This window comes from Eublepharis macularius, chromosome 1, assembly GCF_028583425.1.
Source record: "Eublepharis macularius isolate TG4126 chromosome 1, MPM_Emac_v1.0, whole genome shotgun sequence".
Taxonomy (NCBI): Eukaryota; Metazoa; Chordata; class Lepidosauria; order Squamata; family Eublepharidae; genus Eublepharis; species Eublepharis macularius.
In genome coordinates, this window is record NC_072790.1 from 79,654,585 (window position 1) to 79,676,837 (window position 22,253).

At 43.1% G+C, this 22,253-nt stretch overlaps 1 protein-coding gene across 1 annotated transcript in view; it reads right to left on the reverse strand.

Moving 5' to 3' along the window:
- Nucleotides 1-14,750, reverse strand: part of SNAP91 (synaptosome associated protein 91) — a 103,650-nt gene extending 88,900 nt beyond the window's left edge. Inside the window, exons 1-2 of the mRNA XM_054974450.1 lie at nucleotides 14,423-14,750; nucleotides 13,329-13,482 (exon numbers count right to left, since the gene is read on the reverse strand). Coding sequence (XP_054830425.1) covers nucleotides 13,329-13,458 — 130 coding nt within the window. The 5' untranslated portion in view covers nucleotides 13,459-13,482; nucleotides 14,423-14,750. The remainder of the gene's footprint in view (nucleotides 1-13,328; nucleotides 13,483-14,422) is intronic.
- Between the last annotated feature and the right edge of the window lie 7,503 nt (nucleotides 14,751-22,253).

Below are 22,253 nucleotides of genomic sequence, written 5' to 3' on the forward strand. Positions count from 1 at the left end.
CTTACTCTAGCACTTCAAACACAGGAACAAACAGGGTTTTTTTCCAGCAGGAACGCAGTGGAACGGAGTTCCAGAACCTCTTGAAAATGGTCACATGGCTGGTGGCCCCGCCCCGATCTCCAGACACAGGGGAGTTTAGATTGCCCTCTGCAATCTAAACTCCCCTCTGTCTGAAGATCAGGGGGCGGGCCCACCAGCCATGTGACCATTTTCTCCGAGGGCAACCCACTGAGTTCCACCACCTCTTTTCCCAGAAAAAAAGCCCTGGGAACAAATATTGCTGAACTATAAATTGCAGGGACCTTAGAACAACCCAGAAATACAACATGAAAGGAGGAGGAGGATGGTCTATAGACCAAAAAGGCTATCAAGCAGGGGAGCTGTAGTCCAGAACTCGTTGTCGATTCTGGCTTGGATCCACTGGAGGGTTTCTGTAGAGAGAAGGATTTCCACCCAAAGATGTAAATACATTTTTCAGGGTCAGCCACATATACCATATACTCTACAGTAGCCTGCCATCACAGTTACCAAGCATTGGTAACTTGCTGCAACTAAAATTGTTGCAGCTTCCTAGGTTCTCTCCTCCCCCTGGTGATGGAAAGTGCTATCAAGTCACAGACAACTTCAGGCAACTCCTCATGGGGTTTTCAAGGCGAGAGACTCACAGAGATGGTTTGCCATTGCCTGCCTCCATGTAGCAAGCCTAGACTTCTTTGGTGGTCTCTCATCCAATTACTAACCAAGGCCAGACCTCTTAGCTTCAAGAGATCTGACAAGATATTTTCTCCCTAGCCGCCAAAAATACCTCAGTAGCCCTAAACTACCTGCTACCTGGTTTGCATCTAAAATGTTGTGAATGATAATAAGTCCTTCACAGCACCTATGAAGATTCTTACCAAATACTTAGATATTTAATTGGCTGAAGAAGTCCTTTTCCAGAAAAACATGTAACCATTTGAGGCCATTTTGCAGTTATTTGGGAGCCCGTTCATGACTGCCACTATTATGTGACAAGATGATTGCATGGAACATTTTACCAGTCTTTGATAATGGATAAAGTGCTCCTCTCATGTGAAAGCACTAAGCGTTAATGGTGGCAGACTCATCTGACCTGTAATTTCAACTGACTCTGTTAGCAGCTGCCTAGGTAAACCTGCTGTACTGTCACAGTATGCACTATGAAGCATTTTCTTCAAGCAAACTCCAGAAGAACTGCTTGAAAGCTGAACAATTTTCTAAAGAATTCTCTGACCAAAAGAAATGTATAGCCTTGGTATTAAAAGGAAGGAAAAAAACGTCAAGCAAGATTCTGGACTGATTCAGAAAGAACAAAGATTATTCATCTCCAACCATTTGTAAGGGAAACTCCATGGGTTTTCAGCAGTGCTTAAGTTATTAGTACTCCATTATGGTGGCAGGAGTGTTAGAAGAATTACTTGGAAGTACACGGTACAGCTTACTTAGGGGAGCACTCTGTGGCTTCGTTTGGAGGACAAAGGGGTATTCCTCAGTCCCGGCCTGAAACATTGGTGCCTTCATGGACCTGGGACAGAGACTCCTCAAGGAGTACCATTATCCTCAACCCATAGGCTCAGCAGCTAGAGGGACAGGAAGTGGTGTACCACCCTCAAGCATTATGATTGCTTGGACTGTGCCATACACATGAGACAACTCTTGGCTTGGAGCAAGAGTAGCCTTACCTATAAAATCAGGGATGTACTAACAAAGTTGCCCACTCCCTGATTTGGGTTTGGCCTGCAAGAGGTGCAGATTCCTGCCACTTTTGGGTTGATATAAAAACATAAACTTGGCCCTTTATTATCCCATCTGAAGTTAAGCTCCCAGCATTAAAAGCTGGAGCATCATTTGTGCCTGGGTGGAGAAGTAGGGAAAGGATGATGCTGGGCTTTTGGGTCCAGGATTGGCTGCCAGGTGGCCATAATGTGGGTTCCAGAAATCCTGTCCCCACAGGCCAGACAGACACACTGCTTGGAGAGTGTGGTCAGTGAACCTAAGGGCAGTACATTTTCAATCTGGTACATGACTCAAGTTGAAAGGAAGTGGCAGCAAGACAATGGTCATTCAGAGCCCTTGTGGAACTGCCTTTTCTGCACTATCTTGGGAGTTTCCCAGCTCAGGCTCATGGCAGTCTCCTGCATTCGAACCCAACACAGAGCCACATTGTCTCTAACTCTTGTGTTTCTCTTGTTACAGCAGCTGGGAGGATGGCAGCATGGCTGCAGGCACTGCATCAGGGATTCCAGCCTGGGCTGGGGGAAGCATAGGACATCACATGGCTAGGCTGAAGCGGCATGGGCTAGGATATCTGGTACCAACCCTTGCTCAGGCTGCCACAAATCATATGTTTTAGCCATTTATCTAGATAAAAAAATAGGTTGGGTATTTTATTTATTTGATTGATTTTTAGTCCGCCTTCCTCAGAAGTAGCCTCAGGGTAGGTTACAACAGGTATAATACAACAAAGTATAAATACATTTAAAACAATATAAATCACACCATCATACAACGTAAAATACAGTTCCAAGCTGGTGGCCTATTCCCTCCACACCTGCTAAAAGCTCACAGGAAAAGGGGGAGGGCAGATTCACTAGTTCCAGTCACACTGTGACTTCTCATGTGGGGGAGGGGGCGAGATGACTATTCAGGCTGGGCATCTCCCTGTAGCGTTCAGGGCAAGCTGACCTGTAGCGATGCCTGCAAAGATGCCCAGATGTACAGACCATTTGGTCTGAGATCCTATAGAGGTGGGAGTAGAAGGGTGCACGGGATCCCAAGAACATTGATTGTACATGGTGGGTATTCAATCAACAGACACTTCAGGTCTTTGTTTTAGCCCATGGTGGTGGGGTGATTGAGCACTCTGGAATTTATCACAAGTGAGGTGGTTATTACAGACTGGATGGCATGCACCTCTCCACAGAGGGCAATGATATAGGGCTTGGTGATCTCAGATAAGGTTATTACAGGTTCCTGAGGTTTGGCAGTAGAGTCACATAAGCTAAGCTGCCTGCCTCCTGTGGCATTTAGGCTCTGACTGAGGAATATAATCCATGTTGTGTCGGGTCAGCTCTTTCAGTTACCCCAATAGACGGATTAGGGAAGGCACCAACAGCAGTTGGACTGTCAACTACATCCCTTGTCTCCAGCCTATGCTGTACCAAGATTTAAGGAACCTGTAATCCATCAAGTTCTGGCCTAATATTCCCCAGCACTGTGTTGGTATCGTCCTTCTCCCTTCCATGGGCTGGTCCCTTAGTCTACTTCTGCATGCAAAGATTACTCATCTCCAACAATTTGGTATGGTCCTAATGAACCATGTGGATTTATTGTTTCAAATTCTTCATCAGGTCATTAGTCTTCCCAATTCTGGCATGTTATGTTCTCTCTAGTCCCTGAGACCTAGACACCACCAAGCACTCAGACTCTAGAGTCCCATCTCATTACAAACTATTTTAACAGGTTTTTTAAAACAGTTTGCATACACAGGCAATACAGCCTCATTCAGGAGGAGGAGGAGTGGTGGTAGCACTTCCCAAGCTTCCTCTTTCTCTAACCCATGGATTGAATTCTTCAGTGACGATTTAGGGATAATTCTAACACAGAACAAGGAGAGCTGCTCATAAATATGTTTTTGGCTTGTTATGCTTAAAGTCCATGAATCTGACAACGATGACCTCGAATTGTATTGGCAGAAAGCTCTTCTACACAACGGATCAAGGGTTGCACGAGCAATTGTTTTCCATCTCTTTTAACATTATATATGTATGGCAGCTGCTCCAACTACATCTTTATTAGGGTTACCAACTCCAGGTTGGGGAATTCCTGGAGATGTAGAGGATAGAGCCTGTAGAAAGCAGGATTTAAGGAGGAAAGTAGAGGGATCTCTGCAGAGGATGCCATAGATTCCACCTTCTAAAGCAGCCATTTTCTCCAGAGGAACTGGCCTACGTTGTCTGGAGATTAGCTGAAATTCCAGGAGCTCTCCAGCCACCACCTGGAGGCTGGCAATCCTATATTTACCACCAGCTCTGCTAACCAATTCAGCAAAAGCAGACACTGGGTACCACCTTCTCAGAAGAAGGGCACTGACACAACTATGTAGATTTGTGACCCCCCCCCCACCTTGTGACAAAGATTACCCTTGGCCAGCAAAGCAGCAAAAATTTAGAAGTACTGGCACCTCATCCCCTTTTTTTCTTCCTCCAAAGATCTGGCATACTATTTTAATGTGTTAGCTGAAATACTATAAGAACTCCAAGGAGCAAAGAATTAATCAAGTTCTACTTACAAAGAACTGGCACTCCTTGGAATATGACTAATCCTTATAAACACTACAGAAACAAGAAAGCAATGCCTTTTATTAGGACTAACCAATTTGTGATTTTTGGATGGTCCAAATAAAAGGTATTACAGGGCCTTTTTAAGAATATGCAAACCAAGAAGTGCTAGGTATTATTTAATAAGCATGATGGAAAATAAATGAGTGTAGCTTTACTTCTTTTAAGTAACCCAACACCTTTTTCATTCTATTTCATAACCATCTATCCCCGCGCCAACCATTTCCTTAGGTCACAAAAAAAGCCAGAGATATATACTGAGATAAATCTAGATTTTAAAACGTGGGCCTATTTACAATAGACACCTATAGATCTCTCAGCACATGAAGGTTGCTTCTTGATTCATACACTCCACTGTTAAGCAAAAAGAGCTACATGCCCACCTGCTAAAAAGTCTCAATGTTTAAATATTTTTTAAAGCAGCAACATTTTTTCCTTCACTTTACAAACCCTATATATCTGTGATGGAGCCTCGCTTTTCCAATACATTTCCTTATTGAATACCAAGCAAAAAACTTTGATCAGGCACACAACGCAGGTCTGTAACACGTACCCATTAAAATTACCACAAAAAAGACAACTTGTTGCTAAATGCAAGGAGTACTTCATAGAATTTGTTTTTAGCTATCAAATGGAGTTCCCAACGTTCTCTCATCAGTTTTTCTTCCTAGAGGCAGACCTCATACCTCTCAGTGAGAGTAAGAAGTTATGTGCAGGTTATAATATATAGTAAGTCAGATAATCAAGTTAAGCACCACTTGGTGGTATGCCAGCACACATGAGTTAACAATACCAAGTAGGGTTGCCAGCTCCAAGTTGGGAAATTCCTGGAGATCTCAGGGGTGAAACCTGGAGAAAGTGGGGTTTGGGGAGGGAAAGGACCTTGGCATGGCATAATTCCATAGAATCCACCCCCCAAAGTAGCCATTTTCTCCGGGTGAACTGATCTCTGTGGCCTGGAGTCGAGTTGTAATTCCAGGAGATCTCCAGCCACTACCTGGAGGCTGGCAACCCTAATACCAAGTGCTAGTCCAAAAGCCAATCTTAAAATACTTCCAAAACATTATACAGCATCAGCAATTGGGCTGGGGGTGGATCTCAGAGCTATAAAAGTAACCAGTGAGATTTGTAAAACCATGCACTAATGCTGAGTGTTTACAGGTCCAGCATCAAGAGAGCAAGGCGACAGAAGACACAAGACAATTTGTTGGAATAAAAAGACCACAACTTCATTGGTTTAAGGTTTATGGGGCTGCTTAGGGTGCCGATCCAAGCATCAGCTGCCCCGCCTGCCTGCCAATTACCCCTTCACCTACTCTACCTGCCTGCTGGGGGGGGCAACAGGATGACAGTAAGTGGGACTCCACATAGGTTCTCACTTCTGTGTGGATCCCCTGCCACCTGGGAATGAGCATGCCCTGACAGCCCCCAAGCTGGGCATGTCACAGCCATGTATCACCCCGAAGATTCCTTAAAAGGATCCCCAATAATGGGGAAACTGGGCTCGCAGGCCATATTTCCCCCCAAAAGGATCTATGCCTAATGCCAAAACCACCCCTACCTGAAGTTGTGACAAAGCAAGAAAACAACCAGCAAACCCCAGTGCAAGTCACAACAACTAAAACCACCAGCCAAGGATTAGGATTCCGTTCAGATGAAGAGTTGTATAGAACCCCCAACCACCAGCAATGCAGAGAGGGAGCGATGGACGGGAAGCTCCAAGGGGGCTGGCAATCAATGGGAGGTGGAAATTTCCACCCCCCCCCACACACACACCCCGCTTGTGATTGCTCACCACTCGGAAGCAAACTGGGAAATCACACACCGAGACGCTCCCAGCGGGGCGCATCTACTTCCTTTCCCAAAGTGATGTTATCATGCCAGCCGTGGCCGTACTCCCACACTTCACTGGGACCAATTTTGGCCCAAAATGGGCTGAATTGGCTCTGTAAAAAGAGCAGGAACATGTCCACGGCTGGCATGATGACATGACTTCCCAGAAGTTATCGCGCAAGTGCCAGGTCTTCCCCACCATCACCACTGGGGGAGTACAGGGACCTGTCAACCCTATTTTCTCACCAGTTACTGTTAATGGTGTCTAATTTTCTTCCTTACATTCACATTTTACATAATATCACCAGCTTTGCTAAACAAGTTCACAGGTATAATTTCTGTTAGTAGGAAGTTACCACGTGCATCTGACAAAGTAGGGCCTAGCTCACAAAAGCTTATGCTAGAATAAAATCTTAAGTCTCTGAAGTGCCACAAGGCTTCCAGCTTTGCTGTGATGGACTAACATTACTGCCCCTCTTGTAAGGTACATTTCTGAATCATGCTGCTTTTAGATTATGTTCTCCTTTAACTATTCATGCCTCAAGCCATTTCAAAATGGATCCTTCTCCCAGACAGGTTAAAGAGAAAATATACAGACAACCATTCTCTTCCACGATTTATTATAGTTTTAGCAACATAGTATTTGAACCATTCCTCTAATCTACTTGTACCGGCTCAGTGACCAATTCAGATTTTTCAAAACCCATGTCATCTAAACGTATTGTTTCCAACACCCTGCTAACACCTTGAATTCAATATTGCTATTAGTACTGTTCATTGTATTCATAAACTCAGGAGCTAGTAGAGACTACAGCTTCAAAGCCTTAACATTGCAAACAGAAAGTAATCAAGAAATCATTTCCATACTATCTTCTCAGTAAATGGACCACCAAGTTATACATTCTGGCTGCCCTTTTTCACATAAGAGCCAAATTTGTACCTTGGCTCTATACTATTAACAGATTGTTTTTTAATTACAAGGCACCAAAATAAGCCATTCATACAATGTTAGTCTACAGTGTTAGTCTCAACAACTTATTTACTGTTTTCTTGCATTCCCTCTGCACAAGGGAAGTGGGCTCTCTGGAGATTTTCTATACAAGTTCCGCTAGTCATGAGTACATTTGTTTTGTTATTTACTTGCTAATTCCAGAACAAACAGTTAATTAAAATAAGCTACATTTGAGTTTAAGATAAGCAGAGTTATTTTCTGAGAGGGGAAAAAGCTCAAATGAGTAGGCTAAAACATAAATTGGGACAAAAGATGATGACCATGCACCACTTAAAGCCTCTTCCTCTCCGTAGATTTTTTAAAATTACATTTGTTGCTTTTTTTCTAGTATTCTGTATAAGTTCAAACATTTCTGCTTTCCCCATAATTTTTTCAGTGCTTTGCTAGAGTCCCAAATTCAGCCATTTTCCACCATACAGAAGAGTCTATGATGAAGCCCAGGGGGAACATGAAGCATCTTCAACAGATAGCTTGCTGTAGTCAGAAAAGGCAACTAGAAAAGTGTTACTATATTCTGATAAGCTATAAGTCATTTAGACATCTAGAATTCAAAGACATCACATTCTAATGTCATTCTTCAGACTGCTCACTCAATCCCTTCTCCATGTTACAATTATAGAATGTCTGTGTAAATTACGGTTTTTATATTGTTCCCATTTCTTAATTAGAACTCAGACACCTTAGAGATGTCCTTGTGTGACTGAAAAGTGCACGTATGCTCCCAAGGCAATGTGATGACATCACTTCTGAGAAGTGACATCATTGCGCAGGCCACATGTTGCTCCTGGGAGTGCTCCCACTCCCAGTGTCAGCACTCCCAGGGCAGTGTGTCAGGCCCTGGAGTGCTCCTGTGATCCACAGCAGGCCAATTTTGGCCCATTTGGGGCTGAATTGGGCCCTGGAGTGCTCCTACGCTCCACAGTGGGCTGATTTTGGCTTGTTTGGGGCCAAATTGGGCCCATTTCGGGCTGAAATTGACCCACTGTGGTGCTCGGAAGGACGCCATGCCACTCAAGAGCACGTCCCAGGAGGCACGTCCCCCCGCCTTTTCCCTCACTGGCCAGGTAAGCAGGTGCTGAGGGTGGAGGGTGGAGTGGGGGACCCCCTGCTCCCAGTGAGGGACCGGCAACCTTACGGTACACAGTACCAGCATCTCTTTCAGCCAGTGGACTTGGGCCCTCAGGGTGGTGAACATTATGAGTACCAGCTAGGGTTGCCAGCTGTGGATTGGGAAATAGCTGGAGATTTGGGGCAGGGTTCAGAAGCAATTTCGTGACAAATTCTACTGGCTTTAACATCTAACAGAACATATCCAACAGTCTAAAGTTTACCATTATTCAAACAGTATGCTTCCAGAAAACAGGACCTGGGTTTATTTACTTTTTAAGCAAGGTTAAAGAGGACTGTAGGAAGGAAGAATTTTTAGTGGGCATGAGGCTCATTGAATAAAAATCCATGACAGGGTACTTGGCAACCTGTACAAGAAGCTAAAGCTTCACACTCTAATATACATCCTAATCAGACAGTCTCTGAAGATTTCCAAGATTCTGCCCACACACTGCATGGTAATCATGCAGCAGCAGTAGTAAACCTGTGGCATCACAACATACGCACAGTACAGAATATAACAGTGAATTAATCTTTAACTAAAATGGAGAGTAGTGAATAAATTTGCTCCAACAACCATATTACGAAAACGTTAGTTTCGCAAGTGCTTATGAGACAGTGTCTCCCATGGTACTAGATGCAATTAACGATAGAATTATTAAGTATACAGAGAAACAAGCCATTATTATGGGGGGGAAATAGGCACAGCTTTGATAAAGGCTTAGCCGTTGAAAGTCTGAGACAGTTAACAAGCATGCAGATATGGGTGAAGTGGTAGGTATTATATCCTTGGACTTTCAAAAAAGCTTTTGATGAAGTCCCTTGACCAAGTCTCCTAATACACTTAGCAGAGGATAACAGCGTCTTTTGTGGATTGGGAAAATGGATAAACAGGAAGTAGAAGGTAGGAGTAAATGGACACTTCGTGCACTGGAGGGGAAAATCTCAGTGGCGATCCACAGCAGTCGGTACTGGGATTGGTGGACAGGGGTGGGGGTCATAAATGACCTGGAATTGGTAAGGAGAGTGAGAGGAGTGGTAAAGCTTGCAGGTGCCACCAAATTATTCAGGATGGTAAAAACTGGACTGGATTTTAAAGAACTCCATGAGGATCTCTTCACATTGGGCAAGCACATAACAATGCAACAAATGAGTTTCAATGTAAATAAGTATAAAGTGATATACAATGCACAAAAAATAAATACTGATGCGTTTGGCAGCAGCAATCAACCAGAAAAGGGTTGATTGGGGTTATGGTGGATAGCTTGGTGAAAATGTCAACACTGTATGCAGCAGCAGTGAAAAGGGCCAGGGATTATTTAAAAGTATTTATTCTATGCCAGGGATTATTTTGAAAAGGGACTGCAAACAAGGAGGTGAGTACTGCAATACCCTTGCTGCATTTATAATGTATGTCTCAAAATGGTTATAGGAGAAATGAAAAAGGCACAGAAAAGGGCAACCAAAAAGCTATACAGATTTGAACACCTCCTTTCTGATGAAAGGCTAGAGTTAAGAAAAGTCTGAGAAATGAGAGAGGTTTAAAAAAATTATGCATAGCATGGATCCAGTTCTTTATTTCCATCTCTCAAAATGCTAGAACTTTGGAGCACCATGAGCAGTAGATTCAGGACAGACCCAGAAAAACCTTTTACACAACACATAATTAAGTTGTGCAAGTGGCAGCCACAAGTTATGGCAGCAGTCTCTGGGTTACATGGCATTAAAAGGAGACTTCCAAAGTGGGAGACAAGATGCTGCTCTGGATGGGCCATTGGTCTAATCCAACATTACTCTTCTATGTTCAAAGTACCAGAAATATACAAGCCCTAACAAGAACACCCAGTTCACCTGTCAGTATCTATTCAGAAAATTTATATGCTGCTTCCACAGAGACCTGCTCAAGGCAGTTTACAACTAATAACCAAACCGTTAACACACAACTGTTTTAAAAAATCTAAAACAACCCAAGACATAATAATATGGAAGTGTCATGAACTGTATCACTTGGGCCCACATCCACAGAGGCATTAGTATATATAGCCCAAGCAGAAAATTTGAGCAGAGTGGTGTTTTCCCCAGATGCAGCACTTCACACAGCCAGATACCCATGGCCAACAATAAAACAGGAAGGATAGAGATTAACACTTGTCTTCTCTAAGAATCCTTACAGGCACTCCATTGCATGACTCCAAATACATATGCATACCCAGGAACGTCAGTTGAGGGACAAGGCACAAGCACAGGAAAGTCCTCTTAGGGAAGGAAACCCCATATGTACAATTCCTGAACATCCACCATCCCTCCCACCTAAGCACCTCAAGGTATGCAAAAAAGCAAACAGTCTGCAATATGAACCAACTGCCTCACAACCAGCTTAACAACTGCCTCACAACAGACTATAGCAGACTATAACAGCTAAGATACAGAGCACATACGGAGCATGTAGACGCAAGGGTGGGAGAGAGATCTGTTAGCCACAATGCAAGGTAAGTTCCTCCACAGACATCAAGACTGGAAAAGGGTAAGGGGAATACAGTCATTGTTGGCAAACACTAAGCATTCCACTACTTCTTGGTGCTGTTGGCTAAATACTCATGACTCATTCTTCCTTGCAGGATTGGAGCCAGGACACATGAAATAGAACAAACAGTAACCAGAGACCAGTGCAACTCTACAGACTGGACATGTGAGTATTGTGTTAACATCAATTAGCTGCCTTGAGCAGATCCTGGAGAAATGGGGTGCAAGTAACCTCAATTAATAAGCAGTCATTCACCTCCTCAAACAGTAAACATTGAAAACCAGGCAATCAACAATGGACGTGGCTGAGTGTGAATGGGAAAAGATCTTAGAAAAGTAACCTCTTTCAAAACTACTCAATGGTCATGGTAATAGAGACAAGGATACTTCCCCTGCACCATGTTACCATCAGACAGCCCATATATGAGGCCTACCACAGCAATGACAGTAGTAGGCTACCCTACAGGATCCTCACTTACCCCCTTTCTCTGGACTCCTGTGCCTCTCAGAAGTGCATGACACATAAAAGAAACAGGTGCAGCAACACCCAGCACAAGAATGCAGTAGACGTTATTGTGTCGTCTGTCAGAAATCCCCATGTTTTCTTGATACTACAACTCACACCACTATAGAAGCTATTGAATAAACGTCAACACTGACAATTGTGTCTCTATTGTCCTCATGGTTAGGAGACAGGGAATATCACCCAATCAAACTGCCCAGATGTTTTCATGATGCTGAACACAGTAGAAAGGGGACCATTAGATCCTCTACCATACCACCAATTAGGCCACTGTAACATAAAGGGTGAAATCCCCCAGCATCTCAGTGTCCACCCAGTTACTTCCCTCTACACTGGGTTACTGGTAGCTTAATAGTAAACCAAGCAGCGCTGTTGTCATGTGATGAAAGGGCAGGGACAACAACATGTGCTGGAGACAGAAAGTCAGCAGACACAAGCATGCAAGTAAATGAATATGGTGAAGACCAGGAGTGAAATGGTCTGAGCAAAATGAATCAAATACTGGTTATAAATGCATTACATTAAATACTATGTACATACCAACACACTAATTGGTTTTCTCTGCTCTGTGTTGGGTGTGAATGTGAGGGTTTTTTTCCAGTCCATTCTCTAGAGAGCTATAGTTAGGAATAAAGCTTGACAGGATCCTAGGATGATCCTCCATAGACTAGGAGAGCCCTACATGATACTGTAGTAAACAGAGTGGAATGCATGCTCAAGGGATACCAGAGATCCCAGGAATAAAACCTGGGATCTCTGGTACCTCCTGAGCATGCATTCCATTCTGCTTACAGCACTACATAGTACTCTTTCTAGGCTATTGAGGATCATCCTAGGACTTTAGTAAAGTAAACTCTGGCCACTACGAATGGAATGGCAGCCTGTCCTCTGTAGATCACAGGTGCTGGTCGCATTTGGGCTGCCAGAGAATTTCTAATCACTGACTGAAGGCTAATTGTGGTATCAGTAGCTGCCATCTTAACTAGTGGGTCATTGGAAGCTCTGACTAGGAAGCTGTTAAGTGCTCTCTCTAGGAGCAAGCTTCTGTAACGAGTATCTGTGAGAAACCACAGACTCGGCTTTATTAAGGCATCCAACCAACTCCTGCCCTCATCATGCACTGCCTGGTGCCTCTGCTGCATGGGTCCCATGGGGGTATGTTTGTGATCAACACCAAGGCTGCTTGGAGGCAGTGAAATTGCTAAAGATAATGATGGAATAATTTTTCTTCTATTGGTTTTACTTTCTGCTTTGCTGCTAGGAATGTAGATGATTACTTCAGTATACTAGAAATGCACATAGGACTGACTAGCCATGCCATTTTCACCACCATGCCACAGAACAAAGACCAAATCTAAACTTCCAAAGGAGACTAAGGATGGCAGCAAGTTACAAAAATAATACATCTAACAGTACTACAAAAATGCCACCTTCTATCTCATACACTTCTTCCAGTCCTTCAAATACTGAAAAATAAATGCATAGCTACTAAAGCATTAATTACATCGAGAGCATGAGGGGGGCAGCCATACATATCTTTGACTCAATCTCTAGCTCTCAACTACCAACTAAAAGACAAACTCAGCTTAAAACTAAGAATCGCTGTTACCAAGAATCATAACCAAGCTAATCTCTCTGCAGTGCTGATCTTCACAAGACAATGGCTAGATGAACATTCATTTACTGTGGTCTCAAGACATCAGTAACCAAGTACGCCAGTAACCAAGGCATAACTTTATTGCTTCCAGACATTCACAGGCCTTCATAAACTCTCCTCTGTCTTAAAACCAAGTGTGAAGGTCAAAGTGACAAAAAGTGACTAAATCAACACACACTAATACACATAATAAAAAGTTCATTTTCTTGAACACCTTTCATAACTCTTACAACATGAGGAATTAATGGCCCAGATGACTTAAGTCCAGAGTCCCGTAACTTTTTTAGCTCACCACTTATATAAAGAGATACTTACAGTCCAGGTGTTTTTTCTTGGGGCCCATCACTTCATGTGTGGTTGCTTTGCAGACAGCTCTAGCTACAGCTGATCCTGTCACGCTGTACTGAGCAGCTGCGATGCGATCTGTCAGCGTCTGGCCCGACATCTTCGACTAATTCTAGAACTACTTCTGCAAGGGGTAAGAAAACAGTTGGGGGGTGGGGGGTGGGGGGAATATCCTCAGAGGTTTAACTAGTGATTGCCTACTTTTACATTCTGAATATTTCCAAGTTCATTTCTTCCCCCATTCCCTATCCTTCACCCCTTTTACAGTGTAAATGCATTGCAAGAATATCTATGAGAAGTTGCCCATAATAAGGCATTTCAGACATTGCAACAGGAAGAGAATAAGCACACACACACACACACACACAAATAATACATGAATCCCTAGAGGGGGAGGGGGAAATCCTACTGCTTCCTCCTCCCTGCCTGTAAACTGCGTCCCTGGATCAATATGATGGCGGTTACTGCAAACCAGAGGCCGCCTCTCTCATCTCCCTTATTTAAGATTGGGAAAGGAAGGTGAGGAGGCGCTCCAACCCCGCGCACCCAAAGGATCTCTCATCCTGGGCCTTCCTCGTGAAGAGAAAGCCCCAAGAGAGCTTAGGGAATGAATGAAAGAGCGAGCCTCATGATACGGCCGCTAACGCCGCTGCTGCTGCTGCTTCTGCCGCAGCAATGGGATTCTCTGTCGCCCTCCCGCCCGCATCTCTCTCTCTCTCTCTGGTGGGAGATTATCATATCATCATTGCGCAACGTTATGCCCTCGCTATGCCGCCCCCCATTCGCGACCTGCCCCCCTTGAGAACCGCAGGCCGCCGCTTTCCGGGGAGCAACCCCACCCCGAAGCCTCACCTTCCCTCCCCCCAGCCTCTTCTCGCTCTATGCAATGCAATGCAATGCCCCCTCCCCCCGCGCAAGGAAATGACAGCCGAGGCTGCTGCGCTTGGCTTATGCTTTCCCCTCGCCCCTCGAACGGACGGGGCTCAGCCAGGCCTCTCCGGCAGCCCCCCGGGGCCGTGGGCTCGCGGCCGAGTTTGAAGGCGCCCGAGGCGCCAGCAGCAGACCTGGCAGGGCGTCCGCGTCCTCCTGGCAGCTGCCGCGCCTCTTCCCCTCCTCCTGGCGCTGCCTTGTGCTCGCGAAGAGGCCACCGGTTCGCCTCCTCTCTCGCTCCCGCCCGCTTGCAGCTGCGCCGAGCCCCCCTCCTCCGGCTCGCACCGGCCACCCTGCTCCAGTGCGCGGGAGGGAAGGCGCGCCCAGGGCGCACTCGCGGCTCCCTCAGGTGGCAGGCAAGGCTGGCGACTGCACAAGCCCAAAGGAGATGCGCTAAAGCGGCGAGGAGCTGCGGAGCTCTCCACGCCCGGGATCCGCCGCTATTTCTAGCTTAATCCGGCCCGGCAGGCAGTCTAATCCCCGGCGCAGCCACCGGCCCTCCCCTCTGGTGTCAAAGCAAGGATGCGATGCACAGCCCCGGCGCGCGCGCGCACCTCACCAGCCTCCTCTGCGCGCTCGTTCCTCCCGGAGCCTCGCAGGTTTGTGGCGCTCCAGAGTCAGGTGACTCAGAGCGGACGAACCGGACGGCCCTCTTGGGGGCCGTGAGACTCGGAGGAAGCCCCTGGTGCTCTTAAAGGGGACACCCCTTTCGATCAGCGCTGGGGATTGGCACACCTGCTCGTGCTTCGCCGCGCTGGGGGAAGGCTTCCAACGCTGCTCTTTGCACGGTAAAAGGCAGGCTCTCTTCTCCCTCTTCCCCTCCCCTCGAGCATCTTCTCCTCTACAGCTTTTTCATCTCCCTTTTCTGTTGTACTGGGAAAACAATCGGGGAGGGGGGTAGCAGTCTGCTTTAAACCGTTCCACTTTAGCTTTGTAGGTGAAGAGTATCCCCCTTCTTTTCAAATGCAAATGGAAAAATTAACTTCATTTTGTTTGACGCGGTGTTCATCACGGAGTTCATTTACTATATTAAACTCCTTCAGATTCGAAGTATCCGTATTTCTATTTCAGTCTTTTAAGCTGTCAAATATATTGTCATATAGTTCTGTTTGGTCGTTATCTTCCAACATTTTTTTTTGTGAGCTCCTGTACTTATAGATAAGCTTTATTTTTAAAGGCCTTATTTTAAAAACTGGGGAAACTGAAATTGTCCCAATGTAATGCTAAATTTCTCCTTTGTTTAAATAACAAATTGAATAATGCTGAGATCTTGTAAGTCAGGAGCAAAACAGTGTGCAGACAGCAGTGGGTGGGGAGAGTTGTTAAAAAGATGTCCTTATTTTTATTTGGCTACTCAATCTCATGTAAATTATTTGTTAAGAAATATTTTGCTCTTGAATTGCGCCCAATAGTGACTTATTCCTAGTGTCCAGTTCTAGAGCGTTTGGATTCAGGATATATAGCTTAGGTTTACTGTTTCAGCTGGACTGCCCTTGCAGTAAATGATGAATCTCTTCATAGCTGCACTTGTATGAAGTTATTTTTACAAAGCCTGTTATTTTGACAAACATATGTTTAGATGGCGGAAAGGCAAATATATTGCAGGGACTACTGAGGAGCAAATAGTATTGTGGATCCTGGCTGAGAATGTTAGCATATAGGAGGCTGGCCTCTTGCTTCCCTAATTAAGATCCTGGATGTCCCTTCTAATTTTTTCTTCATAGGAATGAATAGTGATGATTCTGGTGTTAAAATAAGAACAAGTTTGGACTTCTACCTGAAGTTTGTTCCTGCTGTGGTTCATTCCCATAGATGTGAATGAGACTCAGAAATACATGAGAATGTATCCCTGAACAGTGAAAAGTTCCAAGGACAGTACTGCTGTTCCTTTAAATTAGAAAGCACCTGAGGCTTCTGGGTTTGTTTGTTTGTTTGTTTGTTTGGTAGTATCTGCTTTATTTATGAATATACAACCACCGGTGGAGGAACAAGGCACTTAAATTGGAACAACAGGTTTGCTATACCAAGTCAGATTTTAGAGGGAGATACGGCACTCCATGGGTTTTTTATATGCCTGTTTGGTACAGGGATATGGAAACCACCTTGGAACCTTTTTCTACTTTAGCTGTGACAAAGTTTCAAGTAGAGCAGCTGTATCTGAAGAAGATGGCAGTAGCTTTCTGAAGACAGCTACTCTTCCAGAATATCCACTGCCTTCCTTCCACCTGCGCGTTTCCATAGTTTGAAGATGAGTTTCATAGCTGTCAAACTATCTTGGGGTATGAATGCAGAATGTGCTAGAAGTAATTAAAAATAATTATATTCCACTGAAATCTATTATAAAGCTATAAGCTTGCCTGGAAAAATGCATAATGTTAAACAGACTATACCTCTCAGTTGCTCCAGTCTTCCTCCTGCAGTTTAACGGTGCTATCCTAAGATGGGTAGTCGTGTTAGTCTGTCTATAGCTGTAGAAAAGAGCAGGAGTCCAGTAGCACCGATAAGACTAATACATTTGAGGTAGGGTATGAGCTGTTGTGAATCACAGCTCACTTCTTGTGACTCACGAAAGCTCAAATTTTGTTAGTCTTACAGGTGCTACTGGACTCTTGCTTTTCTCTACTGCTATCCTAAGCAGAGTTATGGACCTTTTGTCCATTGAAATCAGTGGGTTTAGGAGGGTGTAACTTTTCTTAGGCTGGCATTGTTATTTACTCATTTATTCGTTTGCTCCTTAGTGCTGCAGGGAGTGTTTAAGGAAGACACTAATAAGAAGAAATCAACCAGATTTTTCTTATGCATGGCTTGTACTGAAAATTATACCCGTGTGTGTTTCCTGGGCATGGATAACAATTATAAGCATCCTCAATTGTATGTGGCTGCCTATGCATGTAACGTGCCAATAGAGCAGAGAGGGGCCTACAGCATTGCTGAAAGCACTTGTGCTGCCAATGTTAAGTATCAACTGAGTCCTAACTAGATATTGAGCAATTGGCAGAGGATCAAAGGAAAATACCTATATAGATAAAACTGTGTACATCAACAAAAGATGTTCAAACATGATGATAATTTTTCCCCCAGACTATAATTGCATGGTTATACATAGAATTATAATTCTGTGTTTGTTATTGAATATTTTTGGTCACAGTCAGGATTAATTGATCTGTAATGTGATATTATTTATTGCCATTAAAATGTGTCTGAATTGCCAAATAATTTTACCTATTTAACTGTACTTCGACTAAACTTTTTGACTGCAAGATCTCCCCCTTCCTAGTCTATCATTTCTACAAAATTTTATTAGCATCTGTGTATGCTCGGCACATATTTGTTGGGTAGGGAGGTGGGTGGGTACACTTTACCAGAGTTCAACCTGACTTTTAGAAATGTTATATTACATGTTTTTTAAATGTTATATTAGACTATAAACTTGTCTTTGACTTTTGAGATGATAGGATGAAGTATGGATGTTTGTTGGGGAAGGGGATACAAATTGATACTGGGAACCCTAAAGTCAAATCACTTACAGTGAAATCCTAAGTAGAGTTACTCAATGGGTTTAGGCTGGAGTAACTCTGATTAGGATTTCACTGTTAGTCATGTGATAATTGTTTTTAAAAAAATTGATTGTAATCAATGCCTAATAAAGGTTCTTGACTTGACGATACTGGGCACAGAGAAGTGATGTTGGGCCTTGCTGACTGGTCTTGTTGTTCACACCCTTCTACCATCTACCCATTCTTTCCCTTAACCAGAATTCTGACTTTTTTCATGAAAAGTGATCCGTTTCCACAGGTGGAGCCAAGCTAAAGACATGCAAGTTGAGCCATAATGCTTTTAATGCTACCAGAACATCATTTATTGTGAGCCAGTGTTGTGTAGTGGCTAGAGTAAAGAATTATAATTGGGGAGACACGGGTTCATTTCCCTGCTCACCTATGAGATTCCTTGGGAGACCTTCAGACAGGTGATGTTCACTTTCAGGACAATCTGCCTCACTGGATTTAAAATGGAGGAAGTGGGCATCATATACGTTTCCTTGAACATAAATACAATAGAAAAAATAGATTATGCTATTACTAGAAAAGAATGATAAAGGGTGGATCTAATGGACATTAGATTCACGTTGTACAAGCTCATTAAAGGCAAAGTTTTCCCCAGTTGATAGCTACTGCTTCTACATATGTTGAAAACGTAATTGTCGCAGAAAGGATAAGTGGAGAAACTTATTAAAAATGACTATTATGTGACAGTCATAATAATCAGCTGTAAATTATTGGTTGTATGAATCTGCCATAACTGAAATTAAATTCTGCAGGTGTTCTCAAGGACTACATTTCAGTAAGTGTTTCATAGACTGGAGTGTATGGATTTAGTAAAAAATGCTGTGGTAAATTTGCTTCAATTTATATTTTGGCCTGGATCCTAAGCTGCCTTTCTGTTTGCAGCACGCACTTCTCTTTGCAGAAGAGAGGAGGGCAATTTTTACAGATTGACAGTAGTCCCCTACATTGACCTCCATTACACTCCTGAAGGTTCACTGACCAACAAGTGAGTAATTTCAGGAGACGTAGATGATTGCTGCAAGAGAAGAGAGGCAGGCAAGTTACCATTCATGTAGTACAACAGAAGATCCAAGTCTTTGAGTCCCCTGGATGCTTCCTTCTAGTATAGCCAGCCTTGAGGTAGGAGCTGCTGAGTACTTTTTATTTATTTATCTAGAGTATTTTTAACCTGTCCTTTCCCAAAACCAGACTCAAAGTGGCTTACAATGATAATTAACACAATGTACAATTAAAAACCATCCAATCTAACAGACAAAACTGGTCATCCCCTGGTGCTGATGCTGAATCCTTCACCTCAGTCTAATGACCATGACCGAGTAGAAAAGAATCAAACCACTCTGGGATTCTCCATATCATCCCCACTCCAGCTTCCAAGCATTTCAAAAGAATTGGGTAGTTAACTATGACAAAGGCTGCTGACAGATCTAATAATAACAAAGAGACATGCCACTTATCGGTTTGTAAATAGAGATCATCCAATTAAAACCATCTCCAGTCTGAAACCTGACTAGAATGAGTCAAAGGCAGTTGAGTTATCCAGGATGTTTGGGAATTGCTCTGACACTACTCTAATATAAACCTGCCAAAACAAGGCAGTTTCCAGACTGGCCTGTGATCATCTGATCTAGAGAAGACTTCTTTAACAAAGGACCTATCAGTGTCTCCCCTTAGGAAAACATCCTTAGTTAATGAGGTGTTCATTATTTCGATTAAAGGCTTTCTCTGAACCTAGCAAGCTTTTATTAGGCAGAAAAGGTAAGGATTCAGACTACAATCAATGGACCTCACAACCCTGTCAACATCCCTTAGGAAGAGAAAACAGAAACTATCCAAAAAGAACAACATCTCTACTACTAGTACTATAGCACACAGAGGTGGATTCCATTGGATCAGATCTGAGATATTTTATTAGTACAAAATTGATCAAAGGTGAGTATTGCTAATTGTCTCACATTTTAGGATTCTATGACTGATAAAATAGTTTTATTGTATTGCAATTCACCTTGAGTCCCTTGATTAAATGAAAATAAATAAATAAATAAGAAATTGGATGCATTTCTGCTGATGCAATAGTAACAGAAAAGTAATGTTTCTTTGTTTCTATTAACACCAACTCTGAATGAATTCTGGAGCCTGCTTTGTCAGATGCGGCACATATTTTCTGCCAACAACACTCTAGCCATCATCCCATCCTCTTTAGGTCATGCAACTCCAAGCAGCGGTAGGTGTAACCATAAATGCTTCTTGTTGGCAATAGTTCAAGTGGTCTGGGAGGGTGAGGGGAATTTACTGTGATGGGGGAAACCCATCACTTGGTACCTATTTCTTAGCCTTACTGCACTGTTGTACTCAAACAATTTGGTTTGAAGTAGCCCAGTCAAAACTAGTAGCAACATTTTCTGAGGGTTGTGGCTTCTCTTTTTTTTTTTCACTCTCAGGCTTTTAATTCTTTGCCCATGTCCGACAAGGTTATTCAGCCACACTGTCTCGGAGAGCATTTTCCCATTCTATCTCTTTCACTGCTATATTCTCACACATTCTGTAACCAACAGCCCATAGTCCTTCTTGTTCTTCAATTTTTTCCTAGGTCATCTTTGTGTCTCAGGCCTCCTCTGGCTATTGGTTCCTCAGGTCCCTACTCTTCAGCCTGTTGCTCATACCTTCATATTTTTTGCCTACTCTGCCTCTACAAAGTCTTTTGTTTCATGCAGTTTTCCTGCCCTCAGCCTCTCTGGCAGCCCAGTGCCTTTTCCTTTCCTCCACCTTCCTGGAGCCAGCACCTAGCCAAGCCTTTCCCATATTCACCTTCAACATTTAGAGTTTATTTATTTACAGTATAAACAGACTGCTTTTCAGCAACTACAGCAAAAACTCTTTGTAATGTGGTTTACAACCTTTAAAAATACAAATCAAAACAATCTATACAAATTAGAGAAACAATTCAGTATTTTCTAGTTTTAAAAAATGATAAGAGTTATCAACCACACTGGGTTGCAGCCACTGTGGTGTAATGTTTAAAGTGCTGTATTGGGATCTGGGAGGTGCAGGATTGAATCTTGAATCTGCTATAGAAGCTCACTGGGTGACCTTGAACCAGTCACACACTCTCAACCTAATCTACCTCACAAGGTTGTTGTAAGGATGTTGTTAAGGAGAGAAGAATGATGTAAGTTTCTCTGATCCCCTTTAGGGAGAAAGGCAGGGCAGAAATGAAACAAACAAATAAAAAAAGGAGATACAAACAACTAGAATCTCCTCTGATCTTCAGAAGCCCAATGGAATAAAAATATTTTTACCTGTCTAAAAAGGAAGGACAGGGTAGAACACACGAGGACTTCCTTGAGAGAGCGGTTTCTGTTTTTTCACTCCAGGGTCTGAATTCTCACCTACATTACAAGGTTGGGGAGAACGTGTCGCACCTTTCTGGAGCCACCACTGAATGTTTGGTAACATTTCTATGAAACCATAAGGGTCAGTCAGTGGCTAGAGAAAGTACAAAGTCTGCTCATAAGCAGTCTGGCAGTTGTGTAAATTTGTTCTTGGCATTGTGTGATAGAGTCTCACTATGGGAGAGACTTCTTATGGTTGTTACTCCTGTTAGTTCTATTTACAATTGTAATGTTTTCAGAATGAGAAACTTAATAGTTAATGAGGGTAATTGAACAAAAGAATTGCTTTGTTTTTAATAGCTTTCAGTTATGGTAATAGAACAAAGGAAGACTTCCAAATACACCTCAAATATATGCTGGCTTCTTGGAAATATATTTTGTGGAGATAGAATAAAACTGTCTTCTTACTCAAGAAGCATTGTGAGAAACCACTGAAATAAATTTTTCTATATACAAGTGCATCTCTGCAATCATATGGTAGTGAAACATAGATTCCAAGAGGCCTCTCTTCAGGTATCACATTGCAAATTTCTTTTGCGACTTCCTCTTCCTCCTCACCTCTCTTCCTTGAAAAATGATAGTATTCAAATCTGAAACATACATTTGTATTGTGGACTTGTTTGTCAAATTTCAGTTTAATAGCTCCATGTTTAGTTGGGGATAGAAATAAATGAATACGGCAGTGGAATGCCATATGTTAAACAGAAGGCCTTGCTTTGCCTGGCTAATTGACTGGTTTTGAAAGGCTGATGTAACAGAATTATTATCACAAGCGAATGTAAAGGACAGAATGATTATTCATTTTTTCTTGATTTAAACTAGTTTATTATAGCAACCGGCACTGATTTGATTCATCAAAAAGAGTCCAGTAGCACCTTTAAGACTAACCAATTTTATTTTATTGTAGCATAAGCTTTCGAGAATCAAGTTCTCTTCATCAGATGCCTGATCCGAACTGGTCAAATACAGAAGAGGAGGGGAGGGGAAAGAACAGGACATATATCACAAGA